This window comes from Halichoerus grypus, chromosome 5, assembly GCF_964656455.1.
Source record: "Halichoerus grypus chromosome 5, mHalGry1.hap1.1, whole genome shotgun sequence".
In the NCBI taxonomy this organism is placed as follows: domain Eukaryota; kingdom Metazoa; phylum Chordata; class Mammalia; order Carnivora; family Phocidae; genus Halichoerus; species Halichoerus grypus.
In genome coordinates, this window is record NC_135716.1 from 86,689,840 (window position 1) to 86,712,588 (window position 22,749).

Here is a 22,749-nt window from a genome sequence, read left to right on the forward strand (position 1 = left end):
ATCTGAGGTCTCTAATTCCTGGTACTGTGGTTTGGGTTTTCCATGGGATTAGGCACTAGCGTCATCACCCGCAGACTTCTATTGAACACCTACACTCTGCAGGGCATAATACTAAGAGGTAGAGATACAAAAAGCTAAGAAGCTCCATGGTCCCAACTTGAGAAGTTTATAGCCTAGTTAAGAAGATGGGGTCTAATATTACAGTAATTATGCTGGTTCCACAACCCACACCCCATACCAGTTCATAGTTTCTAGTCCCTCCAAAAGCTATAATGCCACAAGGCAACATAGGCTGAGTCACAGACAGAACTAAGTGAAGTGCGACTGGCAAGGTTTGGTTTGTGGGCTGGCTGTGTTCACATGTTGGGACTCCCCTGGGTGGGAGGGGAGTTGATATCACTGTCACCAGCTCTTTCATTTTCCATATCCCAGGGTGAGATAAATAAGGTTAAGAAGTAAAAAGTCTCTGTCTCCCATGTCTACCATCTATTCCAAACCTGAGGAAAGCATGAACTGCCTGGCAACAACAAAGGATAGAAAAAAAGGAAGAGAAAGAAACTGCAGAAGTCAAGACTTGGGTTCTTTGGATATTGAGATGATGCCTCCAGGGGGCAGCACCAGGGCAGAGAAATAGGCTAAGATCGCTCAGTCCTCCTTTCCTTGGTCTGGGGCTCCCCGGAGTTCCCACCATCACTCCTCCCATTTTATTTTTAGCTGCCAGTGGGAGGGGGCAGGATGGGAGGGAAAGTAAAGAAAACAGAAAAGGAGAGGGACAGAGGCACAGAGGACTTCTCACACGGACAGAGAACAAGCAGGCATGAAGCTTGCCCTCATCCCTCACCTGCTCTTGCCCATCATGTTCCTGACAGGTGAGGGGGGTTAACTTCTTGGTTCCTGGTGGGGAAGGAAGGTGTATGGGTTGTTTGGCATCGAGACCTTTAGGGTTAAAATCTTTGGAGTTAGGGTGAGAAGTTAACACTGATTCTGCGTGTCGTGTGTGTATGTGTGTGTTTGTGTGTGTGTGCATGTTTTCATTCTTATGCCCACACATACGAGGGCTTCGGGATTGAGACAGGCAGGGCCTTGGGTCAGATTTGTGTCCCATTATCTAAAATCTTTATCCTAAGCCCTGGAGGAGTGAGTGGATCAAAAAGAAATATGATGTGACCTTCCACGTGGCTAGTCTGATTCCTCTTATTCTCCTCCCAACTTCCTTCTACCCTTGGGGGTCTCTGGAGCCCGAGGCATACCTAACTGTGTGGTGAGAACTCAGTTTATCTAACCAATGAGCTCCAGTTGCTGGTCATACAGCCTTGCCAGTTTCCTGGATGCAAAAAGGCTAACATAGAAAACACCTTTCTGAGAAGGAACGTGGTTTGAGACAGAGCTTATAGCCATTGGTGGCGGGGGTGGTGGGGGTGGCCTGAGAGGGGGTTGCTTGAAAGGAGAGAGCAAGACAGGGAAGAACCATGGGAGGGACCAGAGGCTTGGAATTTTTCCTCACCAGTGCCCTGTAATCTTTGTTTCCTAAAATACCAGCTCTGATTTCTTTACATTTTTTAAATTTAATTTTATTTTTAAGTAAATTCTATGCCCAACATGGGGCTTGAACTCATGACTCTGAGGTCAAGAATAGCATGCTCTCCTGACTGAGCCAGCCAGGTACCCCATACCAGCTCTGATTTTAAAGGGCTTGGGGTTGGTGGGGGGGGGGGGTGAGACTCAGCCAGGACAAGAGTAGGGGGTGTCTTTAGAGTGGGCTGAAAGTTAAGGAAGAAAGGCAGGCAAGCAGGGGGCAGTTGGGAGGGTGGATGAGTTAGAAAAGAAGTGGGTTGTGGGAAACCTTGGGGTGATGGTACCCTTGGTAAGGATGGTTGGCAAACCATGTGTGTGGGCAGGCGAGTGGCCCCACCCAGTTAATTACCACTGAGGTTTTCAGGGCTGGAATCATGCAGGGACTTAGACAGTGGAGAAAAAGATTGAGAGTGTGACCGTGACACTGGGAGTCATGAAGAGACAGAAAGAGGAGAGACCAGGCAGTACTCACTAGCCTCTTGTCCTCCCTGAGGTCCTGCGTTTGGGGAGAATCTGGAAGGAACAGTTGTTCTGGGCTGCAGAAAGGCCCTCTCCCTCTTTGAGTCTTGCAGCTTCTGGGGGAGGATGTGTAGGAGGAATGATGTGGACAAGAGGAACCTGACCCTTCCAGACATGTCTGTGAATGAAATTGCAGGGGTGGGAATGGAAATACAGCTGTGCAACAGCATGGCAGAGGGCCACAGGTTAGATAGCTGGACTGAAACACAGGAAGAAGACCATCCTTGCTTGGAGCTCTGAGTACATGAGTAAGAAACAGGGAGATAGACTGAGATCAAAATGTTCCCTTCGTGCTTCCTCTCTGGTTGTACCTCTCTGGGCATTCGTTAGCCTCTCTGACCGCTTCCTCCTATCCTTATGACCCTGCCCCCCAGGTCTGTGCTCCCCCTTTAATCTGGATGTGCATCGCCCACGCATATTCCCAGGGCCACCCGAGGCTGAATTTGGATATAGTGTCTTACAACATGTCGGGGGTGGACGTCGGTGGTGAGGAGGAAACCAGAGGGCCATGGGATTGGGACTGTGGTGGAGCTCTTAAAGGGGAGGCAAGGCAGATGGGAATCTAAATGAATCTGGTCTTTTGGAAGTGGCTGGGATATGGGACTTGCTACCCCCATGCATTTTCCCTCTGGCCTATCTCAAAGGTCATGTTCACACAATGCTTATACTCATGTCCTTCTCCCAGGATGCTGGTGGGTGCCCCCTGGGATGGGCCTTCAGGTGACAGAAGAGGGGACGTTTATCGCTGCCCTGTAGGGGGTTCCCACAGTGCTCCATGTGCCAAAGGCCACTTGGGTAAGAAGATGCCTCACTCTTCCACTCCTAACCCCTAACCTGATATGCTAGTAGCCACCTCACCTTCACCCCCATATCCTACATACTCCCTTGTCTTTGACTTGATCCTGATCTCATCCTCTTTCCAAATCTCCCTAAATTCAAGAAGCTCATGTGTGACCCCATGATCTCATTCTCTCCCACCCCCTTCCAACCAGGTGACTATCCACTGGGAAATTCATCTCATCCTGCTGTGAATATGCACCTGGGAATGTCTCTACTAGAGACAGACAATGATGGGGGATTCATGGTGAGCTAAGGAAAGGGTGGTGACGGGGTCTCTGAAGGATTTTGGCAGAGAAAAGAGCAGTATGGTAAAGGAAACTGGTCTATGTGAAGGGGTCAAGGTCAAGAAGTTTAAAACCCTAGAAAGCAAAGAGGGGAATCCCAGGTTTCGGTGCCTCTTGGACTAGGGGCAAGTGTTGAGAGTGCGCTCCCAAGCCCTGGGGGTAATACTTCTCCTGCCCCTCCCTAGGCTTGTGCCCCTCTCTGGTCTCGTGCTTGTGGCTCATCTGTCTTCAGTTCTGGGATATGTGCCCGTGTAGATGCTTCATTCCGGCCCCAGGGAAGCCTGGCACCCACCGCACAACGTGAGCCAGAAGAAGGGCCTGAGGACTCAGTCCCCAGAACTGGGTGCAGGGTGGAAAAAAGATGGGGCAAGAGGGTATGATGCTGGACAGGGGGCCTGCATACCTTTCCTCATTGTTACCGAAAGTGCCTGCAAAAGTTCCATGTTTCCTGGGGCGCCTGGGTGGCTCAGTTGGTTAAGCGACTGCCTTCGGCTCAGGTCATGATCCTGGAGTCCCTGGATCGAGTCCCGCATCGGGCTCCCTGCTCGGCAGGGAGCCTGCTTCTCCCTCTGACCCTCCCCCCTCTCATGTGCTCTCTCTCTCTCTCTCATTCCGTCTCAAATAAATAAATAAAATCTTTAAAAAAAAAAAAAAAAGTTCCATCTTTCCTAACAGATTAGAATTCAGACTCTTTGCCAGGGCATCAAGACTCCATGAACTATTCTAACCAACTTCAAAAACTCAACTCTCACTCTACCCCTCCATGCACTGTGCCTTGGCCATGGCCTTTCCCTCCCCATTCTCCTCTTTGTCATCTATTTTTATACCTTCTTGTCCTTTTATTTAAAGCGTTCTCCATGCAAATGTCTTTTCTTATATTCTCCTCTCCTCAAACATCTTCCATTGCCTCCTCCTTTGATTCCCTACTATTAGAACTGACTCTCTGTTGTCCTACAGCAGAGTGGTGCTCTGTTTCTCCCTAGCACTCAGTTCCTCCTCCTCCTCCTCCCTTCTTCTCCTTCTTCTTCCTCTTCTCCTCCTTCTTCTTCTTGTAAATTATATGCATGTGTATCTCCTCTTTTACTCATTTCTACATTGACCCAGGGCCTGGCATACTACCTTCCTTGCATGTTCAGAAGGGCCTAAAACGTGTTTGAATGGAATGTACCCTCCTGTGACCTCTTCCCTTGTTGTCCCCATGTCCAATATCCTTCTACCCCTCTGTTCCTCATCAGCATCCCCCTCCTCCTAGGCTGTCCCACCTACATGGATGTTGTCATCGTCTTGGATGGCTCCAATAGCATCTACCCCTGGTCTGAAGTTCAGACTTTCCTACGAAGACTGGTAGGGAGACTGTTTATTGACCCAGAGCAGATACAGGTAAGAGAAGGCAATATGGCTGGGCTTGTAGGGGGAGAGATGGCAGGGAGAGAGTGGTGATGAGGTGAATGTAGGTCGTGTCTTCAGTAGTATCCCTGCCCTCACATACTGTCTTCTCCCTCAGTACATGCATTCCATGTGAGCGCACACTTTGTTCTCAGGTGGGACTGGTACAGTATGGGGAGAGCCCTGTGCATGAGTGGTCCCTGGGAGATTTCCAAACAAAGGAAGAAGTGGTGAGGGCAGCGAAGAACCTGAGTCGGCGAGAGGGACGAGAAACAAAGACTGCCCAAGCAATCCTGGTGGCCTGGTGAGGCATTGGGAAGGGGAGCCTGGGAGGCCAGAGTGAGGAGGGCCTAGAAGGGTTAGGGAGGGTCTGGAGTACAGTGTGTCCACCCCAAGATGTCTGGCATGCTTTCCTTTGTGTGCACACTGGTGGTTGGGGAAGGCTAAGCTGGCTGTCTTTGCACATCTCATCACATTCTCATCACATTCTTCAAAGTGTCTATGTCTGTGTCTTTCCACGTTTCTGATTGATTTATCTCTGTAGACAGAACTCTCTCTAACCCTGCACTCTCACTTCGATCTTGGCCTTCAGGTTCTTCACCACTCATGTCCTAGCCCGCTTGCCAAACGTGATTCAGAACTCATCTCTGGGAAGACTCCCCTGTCCCGCCCCCCTCCTTGATTTTACACTTCTCTGAATATGTGTCTTTTCCCCAGTGCAATATTTGCTGAATGAATCTACGAGCGAATGGATTTTATACTTATTTGCCTGGAGGATATGCTGCTCTATATGTTCTATGTCATTCAAACATTTTAGCCCTTACTGTGTGCCATGTCCGTGCCAGACAATGTCAGGGGAATGGAGTAAAAGGGGAGATGCCTGACCTTGGTGAACTGTGACAGTGGTGTGTGTGTGTGTGTGTGTGTGTGTGTGTGTGTGTCTGCATACACGTGATCACACCTCACTCCTTTCCCTCTCTTCTCAGCACAGAAGGATTCAGTCCGTCCCATGGGGGCCGACCAGAGGCTGCCAGGCTGCTGGTGGTTGTCACTGACGGAGAATCACATGATGGGGAGGAGCTTCCTGCAGCACTCAAGGCCTGTGAGGCTGGAAGAGTGACCCGCTATGGGATCGCGGTGAGAATCTCCTCTGGGTCTGGCGGGATGGAGGGGGGATGGTGACACTGAGGACTGGGAACTTGAAGAGAATGGGCATTAACCCCTTCCCAAAGATCGGCCGTATTGCCCTTCCTTCACTTTACTTGGCCTGCTCTAACATCCCACTCCGCATAGCTAACTGACCCCACCTGGGTCTCCTGACCCCAGGTCCTTGGCCACTACCTCCGGAGGCAGCGAGACCCCACCTCTTTCCTGCGGGAAATCAGGACGATTGCCAGTGATCCAGATGAGAGATTCTTCTTCAATGTCACAGATGAAGCTGCGCTGACTGACATTGTGGATGCACTAGGAGACCGGATCTTTGGCCTTGAGGGTAATGACTACCCTGAAGAAATGGAGGACAGAAAAGGGGGCGTTCAGGGTGTAGGTGGGGTTCTGTGGTGAGTTCAGTATGTCAAAGGAAATGTCTTCCCTGATTCTGCTTTGATATTTTCTCATGCTCAGGGTCCCATGGAGAAAATGAAAGCTCTTTTGGGCTGGAAATGTCTCAGATTGGTTTCTCTACTCATCGGCTAAAGGTTGGACAGACTCTGACCCCTCTGTGACCCCCCTCAACATCTGACTCCTCCCAACCTGAGACTCAGGCAACTTCAACCCAGGGCTCTTCTAGATTCCTCCTTTAACCAGTGTCCATGCTGACCTTCCCATGCCTTTCCAACTGACCGCAGCATACTCTTAGTGACCTTCTCACTCCTGGGGTTTTTACTCCTCATTTCCTGTTGTCTTTTCAAGTGACCCCATCTGTTTCTGCCAAACAGGATGGGATTCTCTTTGGAATGGTGGGGGCCTATGACTGGGGGGGCTCCGTGTTATGGCTTGAAGAAGGTCACCACCTTTTCCCCCCACGGACAGCCTTGGAAGATGAGTTCCCCCCTGCTTTGCAGAACCACGCAGCCTACTTGGGTGAGTAGCAGAGGGTTGCAGGGGATGACGGGGTGAGCAGGAAATGTTTCACCAGTGGAGGGTGTGAGAGCAGTTTCTCACTGATCTGCTACTTTCCTTGGGACCTGCTCCTGTGCCTTTAGGGAACCCTCTTACTCTGACCCCATCTTTTTTCCCTTTCACCCCTGATTCCCTGCCCATTTCTAGGTTACTCTGTTTCCTCCATGCTTTTGCGGGGTGGACGCCGCCTCTTTCTCTCAGGGGCTCCTCGGTTTAGACATAGAGGAAAGGTCATCGCCTTCCAGCTTAAGGAAGACGGGGCTGTGAGGGTTGCCCAGAGCCTCCAGGGGGAGCAGGTAGGGCATGCAAGGGAGGGTGGGACCTTGGATCCTGAGGGACCTTCAGGCTGTGGGGGAGGAAAGGGAAGAGCCAAGAGTGGAGCCTGAAAAGTCTTTGCTGAATTCTGGCTGGCGGAGTCCGTCAGGGGTGTGAGGACCAGACTGGCAGGCTGGCGGGTACTTCTCACTTATCCACAATCACCTTGTCTTTTCTCTGGGGTCCCACTCCCCACCACTCCCCAGATTGGCTCCTACTTTGGCAGTGAGCTCTGCCCGTTGGATACGGATGGGGACGGAATAACGGATGTCTTACTTGTGGCCGCCCCCATGTTCCTGGGGCCCCAGAACAAGGAGACGGGGCGGGTTTATGTGTATCTGGTGGGTCAGGTGAGACTCGCTGGCTCCCCTTGAACTTGTCTGTGGGGGGTGGAGGGAAGAAGGAAGGGAAGGCGCATCCATTCCCCCATTCACGGGCTGGCGGAGAGGTTGGGACTGCCGGCTCAGCGTCTTCTGTCTTCTCCCTCCACCAGCAGTCCTTGCTGACACTCCAGGGAACACTTCAGCCGGAACCCCCCCAGGATGCTCGGTTTGGCTTTGCCATGGGCGCCCTCCCTGATCTGAACCAAGATGGTTTTGCTGATGTGGCCGTGGGGGCACCCCTGGAGGATGGGCACCACGGAGCACTGTACCTGTATCGTGGCGCCCGGAGCGGGCTCAGGCCCCGGCCCGCCCAGGTCAGGAGTGTCCGGATAAAGCAGGGGCATGGGTGGGAGGAAGGGGAAGGGGGGTGTGCTCCTTTTTCGTCATTGTTTCCCTGACCTGGAGACCCAAACTGGACAAGTGCTCTTTTATCAGTAGTCAAAAAGGTGAGGCGGTAGGGTAGGATGCAGGTTGTTGTACTAGGGGCTCCTAGACACAGGCTAGTTTCTTTTATTCCTTCTTATTCTCTCCCTCTTTTTTAAGATTTTATTTATTTGGGACAGAGAGTGCACAAGCCAGGGTGAGAGGCAGAGGGAGAAGCAGACTCCCCACTGAGCAGGGAGCCCGATGTGGGGCTCGATCCCAGGACCCTGGGATCAGGACCTGAGCCGAAGGCAGATGCTTAACTGACTGAGCCACCCAGGCGCCCCCTTTCTTATTCTCTTACTCCTTATTGTGAGTGTACCGGGTGGGCGGCCTGGGTCACCAGGTGTGAGAGTCCCAGCTCAGTCTCCCCTCTCTTCCGCTCAGAGGATTGCTGCCGTCTCCATGCCACAGGCCCTCAGCTACTTTGGCCGGAGTGTGGACGGCCGGCTGGATCTGGATGGAGATGACCTGGTAGATGTGGCTGTGGGTGCCCAGGGGGCAGCCGTCCTGCTCAGGTGAGCCGTGCCAGCTCAGAAGGCAGTGGGCAGTGTGGTGCAGCTGTGAAAAGCAAGGGCTTGGGAGTCACAGACTTAGATTTGGATTTCTTTCTTTCTTCTTTCTTTTTTTTTTTTTTTTAAAGATTTTATTTATTTGAGAGAGAGAGCAAGAGAGAGCACAAGCTGGGGGAGGGGCAGAGAGAGAGGAGCAGGCTCCTGCTGGGATCATGACCTGAGCTGAAAGCAGACGCTTAACCAACTGAGCCGCCCAGGCGTCCCTAGATTTGGATTTCTTGACCAACTTGCTCTGTTCCTCCATTTCCTAGTTTTTAAAAATGGGAATAATCATAGTGCCTGCCTCATAGGCTTGTTGTGAGGATTCAATGCCACAATCGGGTAAAGATCTTGACGCAGTGCCTAGCACATGGCAAGTACTTCTTCAATGTCAGCTATTATCTTTCTGCCAGAAGGTTCCGGAGAGGGTGACACGCGTACATTTAGCCCCTCGTTCTTGCCTTTGACCTCTGGGAGGCCAACACTGGGGACTGCCTTCTTCAAAGGGCTTTCCTCTTACTGCTAGAATTTCTTTCCCACCCTGCTCCCAGCTCTCGGCCCATTGTCCACCTGGCCCCCTCACTGGAGGTGACCCCGCCAGCCATCAGTGTGGTTCAGAGGGACTGCAGCCGGCGAGGCCAGGAGGCAGCCTGCCTATCTGCCGCCCTTTGCTTCCAAGTGACCTCGCGCACCCCTGGCCGCTGGGATCGCCGATTCTGTGAGTGACCGGAGCGGCCTAAGCAGCTCTCAACCCCGCCGGCCTCTGTCTCTGGACCGCCTTTCACCCTCGCTCCTGCCTGCCCCGTCCAGATTTGCGGTTTACAGCATCCCTGGATGAGTGGACGGCGGGGGCACGTGCTGCGTTTGATGGCTCTGGCCAGAGGCTGTCCCCTCGGAGGCTCCGGCTCAGCGCCGGGAATGTCACTTGCGAGGCGCTACGTTTCCATGTGCTGGTGAGGAGGAGCAGTAAGTGCTTTGCATCAGGGCCTGGGAGCGAGGGGAAGGCGGATTGGAGGACGAACTCCCGCTGGATTGGCAAAAAAGCTGAAGCCGAAGGTGGGAAAGCCAGGAAGGTCAGCGTCTGGGGGCAGGCTGATCTGGGCTTGAAGCCCAGCTCCGCCGTTTGCCACTTGTCAACTCTGGCAAGTCACACAACCTGCGCGCCTCAGGTTCCTTGCTTAAAAGGAGGAGATACTAATAATATCTGCATCATGGGAGTTGTGTTAGAATTCAATGTAATGGTATTGATAAAACCTTAGGACAGTACCCAGCACATAGAAGGTGCTCGGTACATGATCACTATAATCTTCCTGTTCTGCCAGGGACCTGGGCTATACCCCTAACCCAGGCTCCCCATGATCCTTGACTCTGGTTTTCCTCAGGATACCTCAGATTACCTCCGGCCCCTGGCCTTGACTGTGACCTTTGCATTGGACAACACCACAAAGCCAGGGCCTGTGCTGGATGAAGGCTCACCTACCTCCATACGAAAGCTGGTCAGCGGTGCCAAGCCCTGCCCTGCCCCTAGGTCCCAACACTGTCCTCAGTGAATTCGAGAGACATGGAGGGTGGACACCTGATATCACAGCGAAATCTGACCTGGGCATCCACTCTTCTCTTTTCACTTTTCCCCTAATTCCATTCCTTTCTCCTTGCCTTCCTATCGGGCCCTCAGCCCCTTCTTTCCCCTCTAGGTCCCCTTCTCGAAGGATTGTGGCCCTGACAATGAATGTGTTACAGACCTGGTGCTTCGAGCTAATATGGACATCAAAGGCTCCAGGTGGGACAGACATGAACTGGCCAAGCCAGGGTGACCTGAGACCAACTGGAAGGAACTTGAAGGGAGCTGGAGGGTTGTTTCTTGCCCAGGAAAGCAGAAGTGATGCTTCTGGGAGCTTTTTCAACTCCTGGGCTCTCCCTTATCCGCCACTCCTAGGAAGGACCCGTTCGTGGTTCGAGGAGGTCGGCAGAAAGTGTTGGTGTCAGCAACTCTGGAGAACAGGAAGGAAAATGCCTACAACACTAGCCTGAGTCTCAGCTTCTCTAGAAACCTCCACCTGGCCAGTTTCGTGCCTCAGGTGCCTGGGGGGCGGGGTGGGGGTGGAGGTTTGGGAGGAGTCAGGGCAGGAGGAGGAAGAAGATTGGGGTATTGGCCTCAGCTGTGAAGGGCTCTAGAGAAAGGCTCAGTGTTTCGAGGCTGCGGGCAGGAGAGCACTTGCAGCTTCAGCTCCAGCCCCCACCCCCTTCCTCTGCTCTCAGAGGGACAGCCCAGTGAAGGTGGAATGCACCGCCCCTTCCCCTCATGTCCGGCTCTGCAGTGTGGGGCACCCTGTCTTTCAGACCGGAGCCCAGGTGAGTGGGGGCCCAGAATGAGAGAGCGGCTTTGAGAGAGCAGGGACTGGAAACTGCGGGGCCTGGGAGTTTAGGGAAGGAGGTACACAACAGCACCTGAAGAGGAAGATTCCATGACCCCATATGACCCCAGGTGACCTTCCTGCTGGAGTTTGAGTTTAGCTGCTCTTCACTCCTGAGCCAGGTCCTTGTGAGGCTGACTGCCACCAGGTGAGAACAAAGGGAACTTTCCCCCCAGGCCTCTCCCATTGGGTCTTGTCGGGGAAGGGTTGTCTGAGAGGGGGCTGGGACGTGAGCCTCTCCCCCTGACCCTACAGCAATAGCCTGGAGAGAAATGGGACCCTTCAAGATAACACAGCCCAGACCTCAGCCTACATTCAATATGAGCCCCACCTCCTATTCTCCAGGTATGGCTCAGCTCCCCGCTAGGACCCTGTTCTGACCCCAGACTCATACTCTATGTTTCCTCCCTTTCCTTCCATGTGTTTCCCCCAAACCCTTGGGGCTGCTCCATCATTTTGCCCTCAATCCCACTCAAGTTGAACCTTTTAAGCATCTTCCTTTCCTAGGTATAGGTATACCTATGTGTCCTAGGTATAGGGCTTTGCTGTAGGCCTTGGGGATTGAGGCTGGGGCGACAGGTATGGGATGTGACTGTAAAGTTTGTATCAAGTCTACGTCATGTTCCATTTCGATCTTCTTTATGTGTTCCCATCTCTTTATCCATGTGCTGGCTCTGCCTTCCCTGAATCCATGTCTGTGTGCTGATCATGTGCCCCTGTGTCTGTGTCATGGCTGTGACCATGTACCTCCTGACTTGGTGTCCACGCAGTGAGTCCACTCTGCACCGCTATGAGGTCCACCCATACGGGACCCTCCCAGTGGGTCCCGAATTCAAAACCACTCTTAGGGTGAGAAGCTGGAGGGTCCTTGGCATGAGCAGGGGGAGGGGGAGGAGTCCTGGGCAAAGGAGGGGACGAGTCTCTCTTAGATGTCCAGGGCCATCTAGGGTGAAGGGGAACGGATGAGGAAGGATCTTCTGTCTCCCACTTCCCATTTCCAATCCTGCTCTTAGGTTCAGAACCTTGGCTGCTATGTGGTCAGTGGCCTCATCATCTCGGCCCTCCTTCCAGCTGTGGCCCATGGGGGCAATTACTTCCTGTCATTGTCTCAAGTTATCACTGACAATGTGAGTCTGGGCTAAGGGCATAGGGAACCCTGCCACCTCGATCTGGTGAACTTACCCAGCCCCCTATCTGCTGGGTCACTGCTCTCAGGGCTCCTCCCTCTGGGAGACCTTTCTTTTACACATGTGGCTTCTTTGGGGAGAAAGAAAGGGATTGCGCAGGGAAGAACCACAGAGCATGCGTGGATAGTATGCTCCTGCTCAGCCTGGAGTGGGTGGCCTCTCACCATCAAGAGGGTTGCTCAAGTTGCATCTTCCTCTAGGCAAGCTGCGCAGTAGAGAACCTGACCGAGCCCCCAAGGCGCCCTGTGCACCCAGAGGAGTTTCAGCACACATACAGACTGGTATGAGTCGCAAGAAGGTGAAGGAGATATCCAGAGTGGGAACGCAGCGGGGAGCAGTAGATTTTGGAGCCTTGGGGCAGGAGTGGGGAGTAGGTGATTTTTCCACCCCAAGATCCTGATCTGTCTCTCTCTTCTGGCAGAACGGGAGTAACACTCGATGTCAGGTTGTGAGGTGTCATCTTGGGCGACTGGCAAAGGGGACCGAGGTCTCTGTTGGACTACTGAGGCTGCTTCACAATGAATTTTTCCGGAGGGTAAATCTTTTCTTCTACTCTCCTCTTCCGCTCCTACGTGGAACTTTGGCATAGTCTTTGGAATAGACTCAGGTTCAAGTTCCAGCTTTGCCTCCTACGAGCTGTTGGACCTTGAGCAAGTAATTTAATCTCTCTCTGATTCTTTCTCTTTATCTCTAAAGTGGGGAAGATAATACCTACTTCATGGGGTTGTAAAGAATAAATGAATAATGAGATGGATTCCTTGTATTTTCCTCTGTTTATCATCCCTTGGTGCTATATCAATAATCAACATTTAGGGGCGCCTGGGTGGCTCAGATGGTTAAGCGTCTGCCTTCGGCTCAGGTCATGATCCCAGGGTCCTGGGATCGAGTCCCGCATCGGGCTTCCTGCTCAGCTGGGAGCCTGCTTCTCCCTCTGCCTTTCTCTCTCTCTCTCTGACTCTCATGAATAAATAAATAAAATATTAAAAAAAAAAATCAACATTTATAGGATACCTAAATTCAGCCAATTAATAATCTATCAAGTGCCTACTATAGAAAAGGACCTGTATTAGGTAGACACCGAGGAGAATATCCCCAACACTCAGCACCATGCCTAACTCATTATAGTGACTCAATACATTTCTCTTAAATGAATGAATAAATAGTCGATATTGTACGCATGATAGATATTGGAGGGTAATGGGAGGCAAGATTGTATAGCTGAAAGGTGTGTTCTAGGTTAAGAAAGTTCTCCAAAGCTAGGGAGGTGAAACTGAACTCACTGCAATGGGCAGTCAGGAGTCAGTGTGAGTTTCTGAGCAGGGAAACGACATCTTAATTATAACGGCTGTAACAGTGACTAGGGGCAATTTACTTTGAATAGCACAAGCTCCCTGGGATGTAGGCATATTTTATGGGAAGCTTAAGTCTGAGACACCATCCTTCTCTAAGTCTGGTTCTCTCTGTATCTCTCCTCGGTATCCTTTTTTCATTCATTCATTTATTTTTTCAATAAAGCCTTATTGAGAAACCAGTGTGTACTTGGCACTGTGCTAGGCACTAGGCCCTAGAGACACATATGTTTATAAGACACAGCTCTTGATGTCAAGGATCTTCTAGTCCAGCGGTGAAAGACAGAGAAGTAAACAGAATATTGTGACCTAATCCAGGGTGGTGGGGGTTAGGAGGAAACACTTCCCTAGTTCCCAGAAGGGATGATGTCTAAACTTCAACCTGAAGGAGGGGTAGGGGTTAGCCAAAGAACGGGAGTTAAATAATACTGGGTAGAGCAAACCACACACATGAAGGGCCAGAGGCTTTCCCTCTGTTACCCTTCTGCTCTTTCTCCTTTGATCTCCAACCTTTTCTTCTGGTCTGGAAGATGCTGGAAGTTGTGCCTACCAGCCTCATCTTTGCTGTTGGGGTTCTAAGACCACACCACCTGATGATGGCTCATTTTCAATGTCTTCCACAGGCCAAATTCAAGTCTCTGACAGTGGTCAGCACCTTTGAGCTGGGAGCTAAGGAGGGCAGTGTCCTACAGCTGACAGAAGCCTCTCGTTGGAGTGAGGTGGGACCGAAGCCTGGGTTTGAGAGCCACAGAAAGAGTGAGGGTGGGAATGGGGCAAGGGCACCTGGGGGCTTTTTTAGAACAGAGGCATCCTCATTAGCAGGCAGCTGGGGAGTCAGAAGTGATAAATCAGGATGCTGGGGTCCCACTGCCTTTATTCCTGCCTCGGTTGCGTTCTTTTTATTCTTCTATTTCGAGGCTTCTGTTTCACCCCTATAATGTGAGGTGAGGCTAGCTGGGAGAAAGGGTGCAAGTACCGAACAGCTGTCCTCCTCATACAGAGCCTGCTGGAGGTGATTCAGACCCGCCCTGTCCTCATCTCCCTGTGGATCCTCATTGGCAGTGTCCTGGGAGGGCTGCTCCTACTTGCTCTCCTTGTCTTCTGTCTTTGGAAGGTAAGCACTGCTTTGGTGGGAAGTATGGGCCATGATGCCCATGAGTTGAGGGCTCCTTGAGTATAGCAGGGAGAACTGGATTTGTGCTGGGCAGCTAAGTAGGCTGTGGGTGTCCTGCCCGGATCTCTTTCACTATACTCTACAAATGTTGGTTGAATTAAACTAAGCCAAATAAAATAAACTAGAATCTCATTTTTGGAAGCAGAACAAAAGTGAAGATTTCAGACATATCTGAGGGCTGTTGGCAAGGTCCCCAGGCAGGACATTTGGTGATGACTCTTATCTCTTCCTCTACAGCTTGGCTTCTTTGCCCGAAAGAAAATCCCCGAGGAAGAAAAAAGAGAAGAGAAATAGGAGCAATGAATGTATAATAAAGCCCTAGAAAGTCCTCTTGGCAGCTTCTCCAAAAGACTTGCGTAAGAGCCATGGTCTGGGGGCTCAGATGGACAAGAAAAGCCTCTGGACTGTCTTCCCAGACCTGCAGACTGACTTGACTTTTGAGTCTTGAGCATGCTGCTGGCAAGAGATGAGGCCTTACCTCAGACGAGAAGGGCTGGCGCCCAAACCAGAAACACTCTCCCCCTGTGCTTCCCTCCTCATGATCCTGCTGCCACAGCCAACACTGGGGCCTTGGTTGGGGGCCCCCTTTTTCCTTATCCCCAGGAATCAAGACTTTTTTGCCTAGGTTCCCTGACTCCTTTTAGATTCCCCCCGACATCCTCCCTCAAATTTGGAAAGGATGAGGGCGATCTTCCTCCATTCCCTGCCTCTCACCTTCCTGCCTGCTCCCCACTCCACAGAAGGGAGCTGACGTTGGCTTCGAAAAGTAAAGTCAACATCTGCTTCTTTCCTGTGGAGTCCGGTGATTCAGAGAGCCGGATGGGGAGAGTCAACAGGAAACAAGGAGGGAGGAAGAAAAGCCACAAGAGACATTCTGTACAATTCCAAGGAACAGAGAAGCCTTTAGACGGGCAACTGCCATCCCCCTGAAACCTGAGACTTCGTGGTGCACTAGCCCGCCCTCAGGTGCCTGGGAAACCGAGCGGCTCCAGGCCTGGCGGTCCTGGGTTTCCCAGCTCAGCGCCTTCCCTGGGAGCGAAGCCAGGGCCGGGTGCCTGATGCTCCGGAGCCAGGGGCCCCCAGGTGGCTAGAGCTGGGATAGCAGAGAAGAGTCCCGGTGTTTCGGTCCCGACCAGTGGAGAGAGTTGGATACCCTGGGCGGTGTTTTCTCCTCTCTCGGGCCTCACACACTCATGAGCCCTCCTTGGGGCTACCTTATAGAAACTAGAGAGAAGGGAGATGATTTCTTCTTGACGGTGGGAAACCCTTTCACCGGCTTTGGGAAGCAGCAGCTCTGTGGGGTCTAAACTAGTCAAGTCTGCATTGACGAAGAAGCGAAAGTGGGTGGCAGGAGGTCTCTGGGGAGCAAGCCCTTACTTGCTTAGCATTGGTTGTGTGGCGCAAAGAGCTCCTAGGAAAATGTTTCTGGGGCAACTGCAGTCATTCCTGGTAGGGTGGAATCAGTTTGCCAGCCCTTGCCTGATACTTACTGGAAAGTTCCAATTTCTATCTCTGGGTCACCTCACCACCTCTCCTCCCATTTTGTGGTCCGGGCCAGTAGTAGAGCGAATTACCTTCTCACCAACGACTGGGTAATTTATATTTCTTTGTAATCAAGACTTTGGATACCAAAGTCTGTTATTGGTCTCCAAGGTGCGGCTCTGACAGCCATTTGAAGAATCCGCACCTGTTTCACGCTGAGAAGAGAGGAGACCTGACCGGGCAGTTGACCAGCAGCCACAGAACTTGTTTTTGAGGCCTGACCACAATGTTTATCTTGACATGTCTCTGGTCTTCTGCACAGAACATTGTCTCTGTTTCCTAGCAGGGTGGACAGGATATCAGATGGTCAGAACAAATAAAGTTCAGTGTCAAATGACTTCTGGCTCTCTTTGAGTTCCCTAGGATATGGATAGCTCAGGCATGGTGAGAGGGAGATTCTTGGACCACCTGAGACCTATACAGTTGAGTTCCTGGAAGACAAAGGTATGAGATATTCGAAATGTTTTCCGTGACTCTCCCATGGAGACGTCTTCTAGCCTCCTGCAATCCTCACCTACTTAAGTGACTACAGAGTATAAATCATGTAGGTTTGGGAAGCACATAGGCCTAGATTGAAACCCCAGGTCTGCCATTTATTAGCTGTGTGGCCTTGGGCCAGTCCTAACTACCCTGAGGCTCAGACAACAGTAAGAGGCTGTATGGTACATTGGTTAAGAATGCAGACAGACTTGGGTTTAAATCTCAGCTATACCACTTTTGACCTTGGGCAGATTTAATTTCTTTAAGTCTTGGCTTTCTTGTCTTTAAACTTACTAGGGTTGTGAGGACCAATGAGATAATTCAAGTAAGGTGATACTCAATAAAAGTTAACTATTGTTATAAACATATTTTGTTATAAAATAATCGATCTTCCTGTATATCGTGAGGATTAAGTCAGAAGGTATATCAAAGCACCAGGTGGTGCTCCTAATCTGGTGACCCACCTCCTCTTTACACAGGCCCTAAAGATTTGTTTCCCCTACGTGCTATTGTCTCCTGCCACTAAATCTTATCCCACGCCTCATCCCCTTTGAAATAAGCCCTCATGCCCACTAAGGCAATAATTAGAAGGTTCTAATGGTAAAAATCAAGTCTATTTGATTTTTTTTAGACATCCAGTGTTTTTCTAGTACCCTCAAGGAACATGTGCACTTAAGCAACAGCCTTAGAAATAAGACCATGTCTCTCTCTCTGTTGCCTAACTCCAAAAATGGTGGCCGGTCTGGCCAATAGGCCAGGACAACCATTCTGTGGCAAACTGATGAGTTATTTGTGGCAGAAGGAGTCCATGGTGACCCTCAGTGCACTTCATATAAGCTATCGCTTGATCAACCTTTATGGAGCGTACTCTTTCTGATGTGGTGATGTGGACAGATCTCCCTTCTTTATTCCCGGTCAGCACCGAAAGGGAGATGGATTTCTTTGAGGACTGGCTCATTTAATTCCTTATCCGTGTGATTAAAAGAGCATTTTAAATATTTTTCCCCACCTAGAGATCCCTCTCTTCTCTCTCCTTCAGCTCCAGAGTGGGACTTTCTAACCCAACCTATTCTTCACTTGGGCCTCTTCCTTTGAAGCAGAGGCAGTTTGAGAAGCCACTGTGGAAACAACAGGCTCTCCTCAGACACAGGAGTGTCCCTTCCTTTCTTCTCATTGTTGCTTCTTCCTTCCCTCCTTCATCTTTCATTCATTTGCTCATCAGACATTAAGCACCTAACATGTGCCAGGCAATGAGAACAATATAAAATACAACTCCTACCATCAAAGAGCCCCGTCTCGTAGGAAAAACAAACCCGGAAATAAGTAATGGCAGAGGTGGTTGTTGTACAACCTAGCAGTAAGGACTCGAAGCGTGTCACGCACAAGGGGCACACTTTTTTAAGCAGGGGTGGCAGGGTTGTAAGGGAAATCTTTACAGAAAAAAAAGTGCCTTGAGGGGCCAGCAAGTGTGAGAGGAGGCATTCCAGAGAGGATTAATCACCAGTGGGGAAGGGAACTGTAGTGGATTAGAACAGCCTGAGCATTGGGCTGTTTGTGGACGTGGTGAGAGATGAGGCTGGAGAAGGCCGGGTGCTGCTCCTGCTGAGCCTTGTAACCACGTGAAGAACTCAGCTTTAGCAAGTAGGCTTTGGCTTTTGTAGGCCTTTGAGTGGTGGCTCTGGCCGCGGGGAGACAAGATGTTGAGGGATCATTGAGCATGATGGTCAAGAAATAAATCTTTTTTTTTTTTTTTTTAAGTAGGCTCCATGCCCAACATGGGGCCTGAACTCACAACCCTGAGACCAAGAGTCACATGCTTCACTTACTGAGTCAGCCAGGTGCCCCAAGAAAGAATTCTTTAGACATTGTATGGTACAACTGAGTAAGTTTTGGTAAGTAGCACAGGGACAGGACCCGTGGGCACAAAGAGCTGCACTTTTGCTGTATGCAGCTGGTGGTTATATGCTTAGTGCTCAAGGGGGAGAGGACGTGCCGGGAGGATCAGATCATAAGTATTGACTTCAAATTTCTACTCGTAAAACTACCTTCGCAAGATTTCTCTGGTGATTATCATTAGTTCCATATTAACTATCAGTGAAATTTACAGGCAGTGATGAGACCCTTTAAGAATGTAGCCACCAGGGGCGCCTGGGTGGCTCAGATGGTTAAGCATCTGCCTTCAGCTCAGGTCATGATCCCGGGGTCCTGGGATCGAGCCCCGCATCGGGCTCCTTGCTCTGCGGGAAGCCTGCTTCTCCCTCTCCTTCTACTGCTCCCCCTGCTTGTGCTCTCTTGCTCTCTCTGTCAAATAAATAAATAAAATCTTAAAAAAAAAAAAAAAAAAAGAATGTAGCCACCAGCACGCATTTGATCCGTACTGAAACTATGCAGGCCATAGGTGAGCCTTTGGGGCTAAAGGTGAACATGTTTCTGCTTCTGTCCCTCATCATTTCCCCCTGACCATTCTTCGGTCCTTAAATATTTAAGGTTATTTAAGAAAGGCAAAGGGCTCATCTTCTGTAACTTCTTCAAGCTGACAGGGGTTGTAGAGATGTCCCTACCTATGGACTGAAATTGGCCACCATCTGTCCCTACAAGTAACTATTACAGAAGGCCACTGCTGTAGAGTACAGAGGGTACATTGGGGTGAATTTGTTTTGAGTAGTAAGGCTCATCCATCGGCTGGGCAAAGGAGTCGGGAACTGCTTGCATGTATCTCAACAATAGGAGAGAACAAAGCAAAAGAGACAACATATTAGGATTCATATTATAATAAAAATAAAAAGTGTGATAAAGAAGACCCTTTAGGGTGGACCACAGTCCACCTCCTGACCAGGAATTTAACCAATCATTAAGGCCTTTAAGACAATGCAGGGTCTTTAAGAGCACTGACTCGGTTATTTATATCAGTAAGTACTCCTGTCATATTTTTGTTATAATCTGGAATATAGACACAACCTTCTACTTTAATAATGGCACATGTTGCTCCTTGTGCTGCTGTTAAGACATCTAATGCCATTCTATTTTGTAGAAATGTTTTACACATTTGAGTTACTTTAGTGTTTAATAATGTAATGCTATTTTGAGAGTCATTTAAGGCCTTAATTGTGTACTTATTGAGGGCCTCCAGGTGCCATATGACATCTTTTTCTAAAGCTACTGATGGAAGAAAAATAGATGTCAGATGGTCATACCCATGGAACACGGATCTTGTCCATCATTGTTTTAGATATGGAAGATTAGCTGGACTGGTGCTAGTCTGAGTGCTATGGCCGTGAATCTAGGCATAACCTATAGTACATCTCCCAGTCCAGCCTGGTGGAAGCCATGGCCACAGATTTGGCCCACATAACCATTGTGTTCCATTAGGTGCTAGCCATCTGACATCTGGTCACCTTGACTAGTCAGTAGCAAGTCAATGGGTTGCCTGTAAAATAATGGTAAAGTCACAGGCTTCTGGTGGTGGGGAGGGGAGGGGAGGAGAGCCATCCTATTTGGCAAATACTATTGGACCATGAATCAAGTATGGTTTTTCTGTTCCCAGCATAAAAGGGCCTTTTGGCTTAGTTGTCCTATTGTGAGAGTAAGCCATATATATCCATCCCATACTTGATAGAATCTTTCCTGGGTGTCTTGATAGGAAGGACTACATACTCAGGGAATTTGTTGTCATGAGCCTATCTATGGGTTGGCATATTCAGTTAAAATTTTGATAGTTTAAAGGGTGCCTGGGTGGCTCCGTCGGTTAAGCATCTGCCTTGGGTTCAGGTCATGATCTTGGGGTCCTGGGATCGAGCCCCGCCTTGGGCTGTCTGCTCAGTGGGGAGTCTGCTTCTCCCTCTTGCTCTCGCTCTCGCTCTCTTAACTAAATAAATTAAAAATCTTAAAATTTTTTTTGATAGTTTGAGGATAAGAGAAAGGCTTCTTATGGCCTGGAGAGTCCCATGTAACATTTACCATAGGCAAAGAAACATTCTCTTTAGTAGTAGAAATATCCCTATATGTGCTGGTATTGGAGTGACTTCATGTTGGATTTGGTTAAAGGTGGCCACTGCATGCTTGCCTTAGGCCTCTACTTGTAATTTTACATCTATAGAGGTGGCTCCCGGGACATATATGACTGAGGAATAAAACCATTTAGAAGCCTTCTTTGCCTGATGTCTAGCCTTACAATATCCTAATTATGAGGAATCACTAGCAAGTGAGAAATGACTTGTCTTGGGAGATAAGGGCATCCCCAAGTGCATTCTCCAATCCAGTTATAGGGAAAGTGGGGCCATCCATTATCTCCACAAGTTTATAGTTAATCCCATGGAGTGGGGTATGCTTTGACTTTTAAGGAGTGATTTGTTATTCCAGCTACATAGAATAGATCAAGGTGACAGCTGAGTTACACAATTGTTAGGGAGTCCATCCCATTGTCCAGGTGTTTAAATAATCATATGTCCGTGGGGTCCCTTCTATTATCCCCACAGAGTAATAAGCAGGAAGACTGTCTATACATGAACTATTATGGCAATCTCTCTGAAGTTTACCTCAAGTTGTCTAGCTTAGGCAAACAACAAATATTTAAAGACAATTAATCAAAACTACAATCTAACATCCAAAAGGATACATTATTGAAACACAATCTTTCTCTCTAAATTCACCCTTATTTCCATAGATAGCCAAATCAAGACTAATTTCGTTGTAAAACCAGTCCAGTTTTAACAAACTTGGCCTCAGTATTTACATAAGCTCAGCAAGAATAGTGATTAAACATGTAAGTTTTTTTTTTTTTTAATTTGCTTTACTGGAACTTTTCATAAGGAATTTCCAGATTGAACTTTTAATAGCCTCTGGAGGCCAGAGCCAAGCCAAACTGTTGTCATCAGACTTACCTGCAATACCTGTAGATTTGGGTATATTCCTCTTCTCGAGGTCCCCAAAATATCCTGAGGTTCCTGCACTTGCCAGGAGGTGACATTCTTGTGTTTTGTTTTTTAAGATTTTATTTATATGAGAGAGAGAGACAGCACAGAGGGAGAGGGAGAGGGAGAAGCAGACAGCCCGATGCAGGACTCGATCCCGGGACCCTGAGATCAGGACCCAAGCCAAAGGCCAGATGAAGGCAGACTTAATGGACTAAGCCACCCAGGCACACCAGGAAGTGACATTCTTTACTCATCTGGTAAGGCTGCTGGGAACTCTGTGAACAAGGTATCAGGCCAACATTTCCAAGGGGCTCTTTTGGCTCCATAGTCAACCTTAGTTCTTTAAAGCTGTCTCTGCATGTCTCTCTCAAATATGACATTTCAGTCAAAGCCTTGGTAATATAACCAATATTTCCAGTGGTGTCCTGTTATAAGGAGAACAGATTCTTTTTTTTTTTTTTAAAGATTTTATTTATTTTTTTGACAGAGAGAGACACAGTCAGAGAGGGAACACAAGCAGGGGGAGTGGGAGAGGGAGAAGCAGGCTTCCCGCGGAGCAAGGAGCCCGATGCAGGGCTCCATCCCAGGACCCCAGGATCATGACCTGAGCCAAAGGCAGACGCTTAACTGACTGAGCCACCCAGGCGCCCCAGGAGAACAGATTCTTATTGAAGTTATGCAAATAACTGTAATTGCCATGGAAGAAAGAATACTCATTAAGAGTTTCTGATTTCTGGAAGGTTTGGGTAGGGGGAAAGATTGCTTCAATTTGTTCATAAAAGAATATTTTATCATATTCCTGTAAGTCATGGATATTTTAAGAGAAAACTTCATCAATCTGGAAGAGTAAACATTAGAGAACCAGCAATGTTTCAAATAAGAGTCATAAAAAACTGTAATCTTCTTCCTCAATTCATTCAGTTCTATGTTGTTAATTTTTGTTCTGTTTGAATGCAGCTTTCCTCTTAGTCCTGGAAATTCTTACCCAGTTCAATTTTATGATTTTAAAGATATCAAAAACCTGTATTTGTTAAAAGTCCTTTTTATGAATCTCCTTGAAGACAAAACTCATTCTGTAAGAGCATCAGAACAAGAACTGTAAATGACAAAAAACTCAAAAATAGACAAGGTTGAAGATCTGATATGAGAGTTCATTATAATGCAATTGATAAGGAAATCGGTTATTTCTGTGACACATAACACTTTAATAATTAGAACGTCAAGTGATGACCTTATACCAAAACATATTAAAACTTAAGGAATTTTGGGGCGCCTGGGTGGCTTAGTCAG

The 22,749-nt window shown here is 49.1% G+C and overlaps 1 protein-coding gene across 1 annotated transcript; it reads left to right on the forward strand.

Moving 5' to 3' along the window:
• Positions 1 to 52: 52 nt before the first annotated feature.
• On the forward strand, positions 53 to 14,827 carry ITGA10 (integrin subunit alpha 10). The gene is given in 30 exon segments (XM_036112996.2): positions 53 to 869; positions 2,469 to 2,580; positions 2,780 to 2,889; positions 3,087 to 3,178; positions 3,404 to 3,518; positions 4,471 to 4,598; positions 4,760 to 4,908; positions 5,591 to 5,741; positions 5,931 to 6,096; positions 6,228 to 6,301; positions 6,542 to 6,686; positions 6,873 to 7,021; positions 7,247 to 7,390; positions 7,534 to 7,737; positions 8,234 to 8,364; positions 8,952 to 9,118; positions 9,211 to 9,353; positions 9,783 to 9,896; positions 10,095 to 10,180; positions 10,337 to 10,478; positions 10,660 to 10,752; positions 10,886 to 10,962; positions 11,070 to 11,159; positions 11,585 to 11,663; positions 11,828 to 11,941; positions 12,202 to 12,282; positions 12,423 to 12,536; positions 13,974 to 14,069; positions 14,351 to 14,464; positions 14,762 to 14,827. Coding segments are annotated over 30 exon segments (3,498 nt in total). The 5' UTR covers positions 53 to 817.
• Positions 14,828 to 22,749: the final 7,922 nt, after the last annotated feature.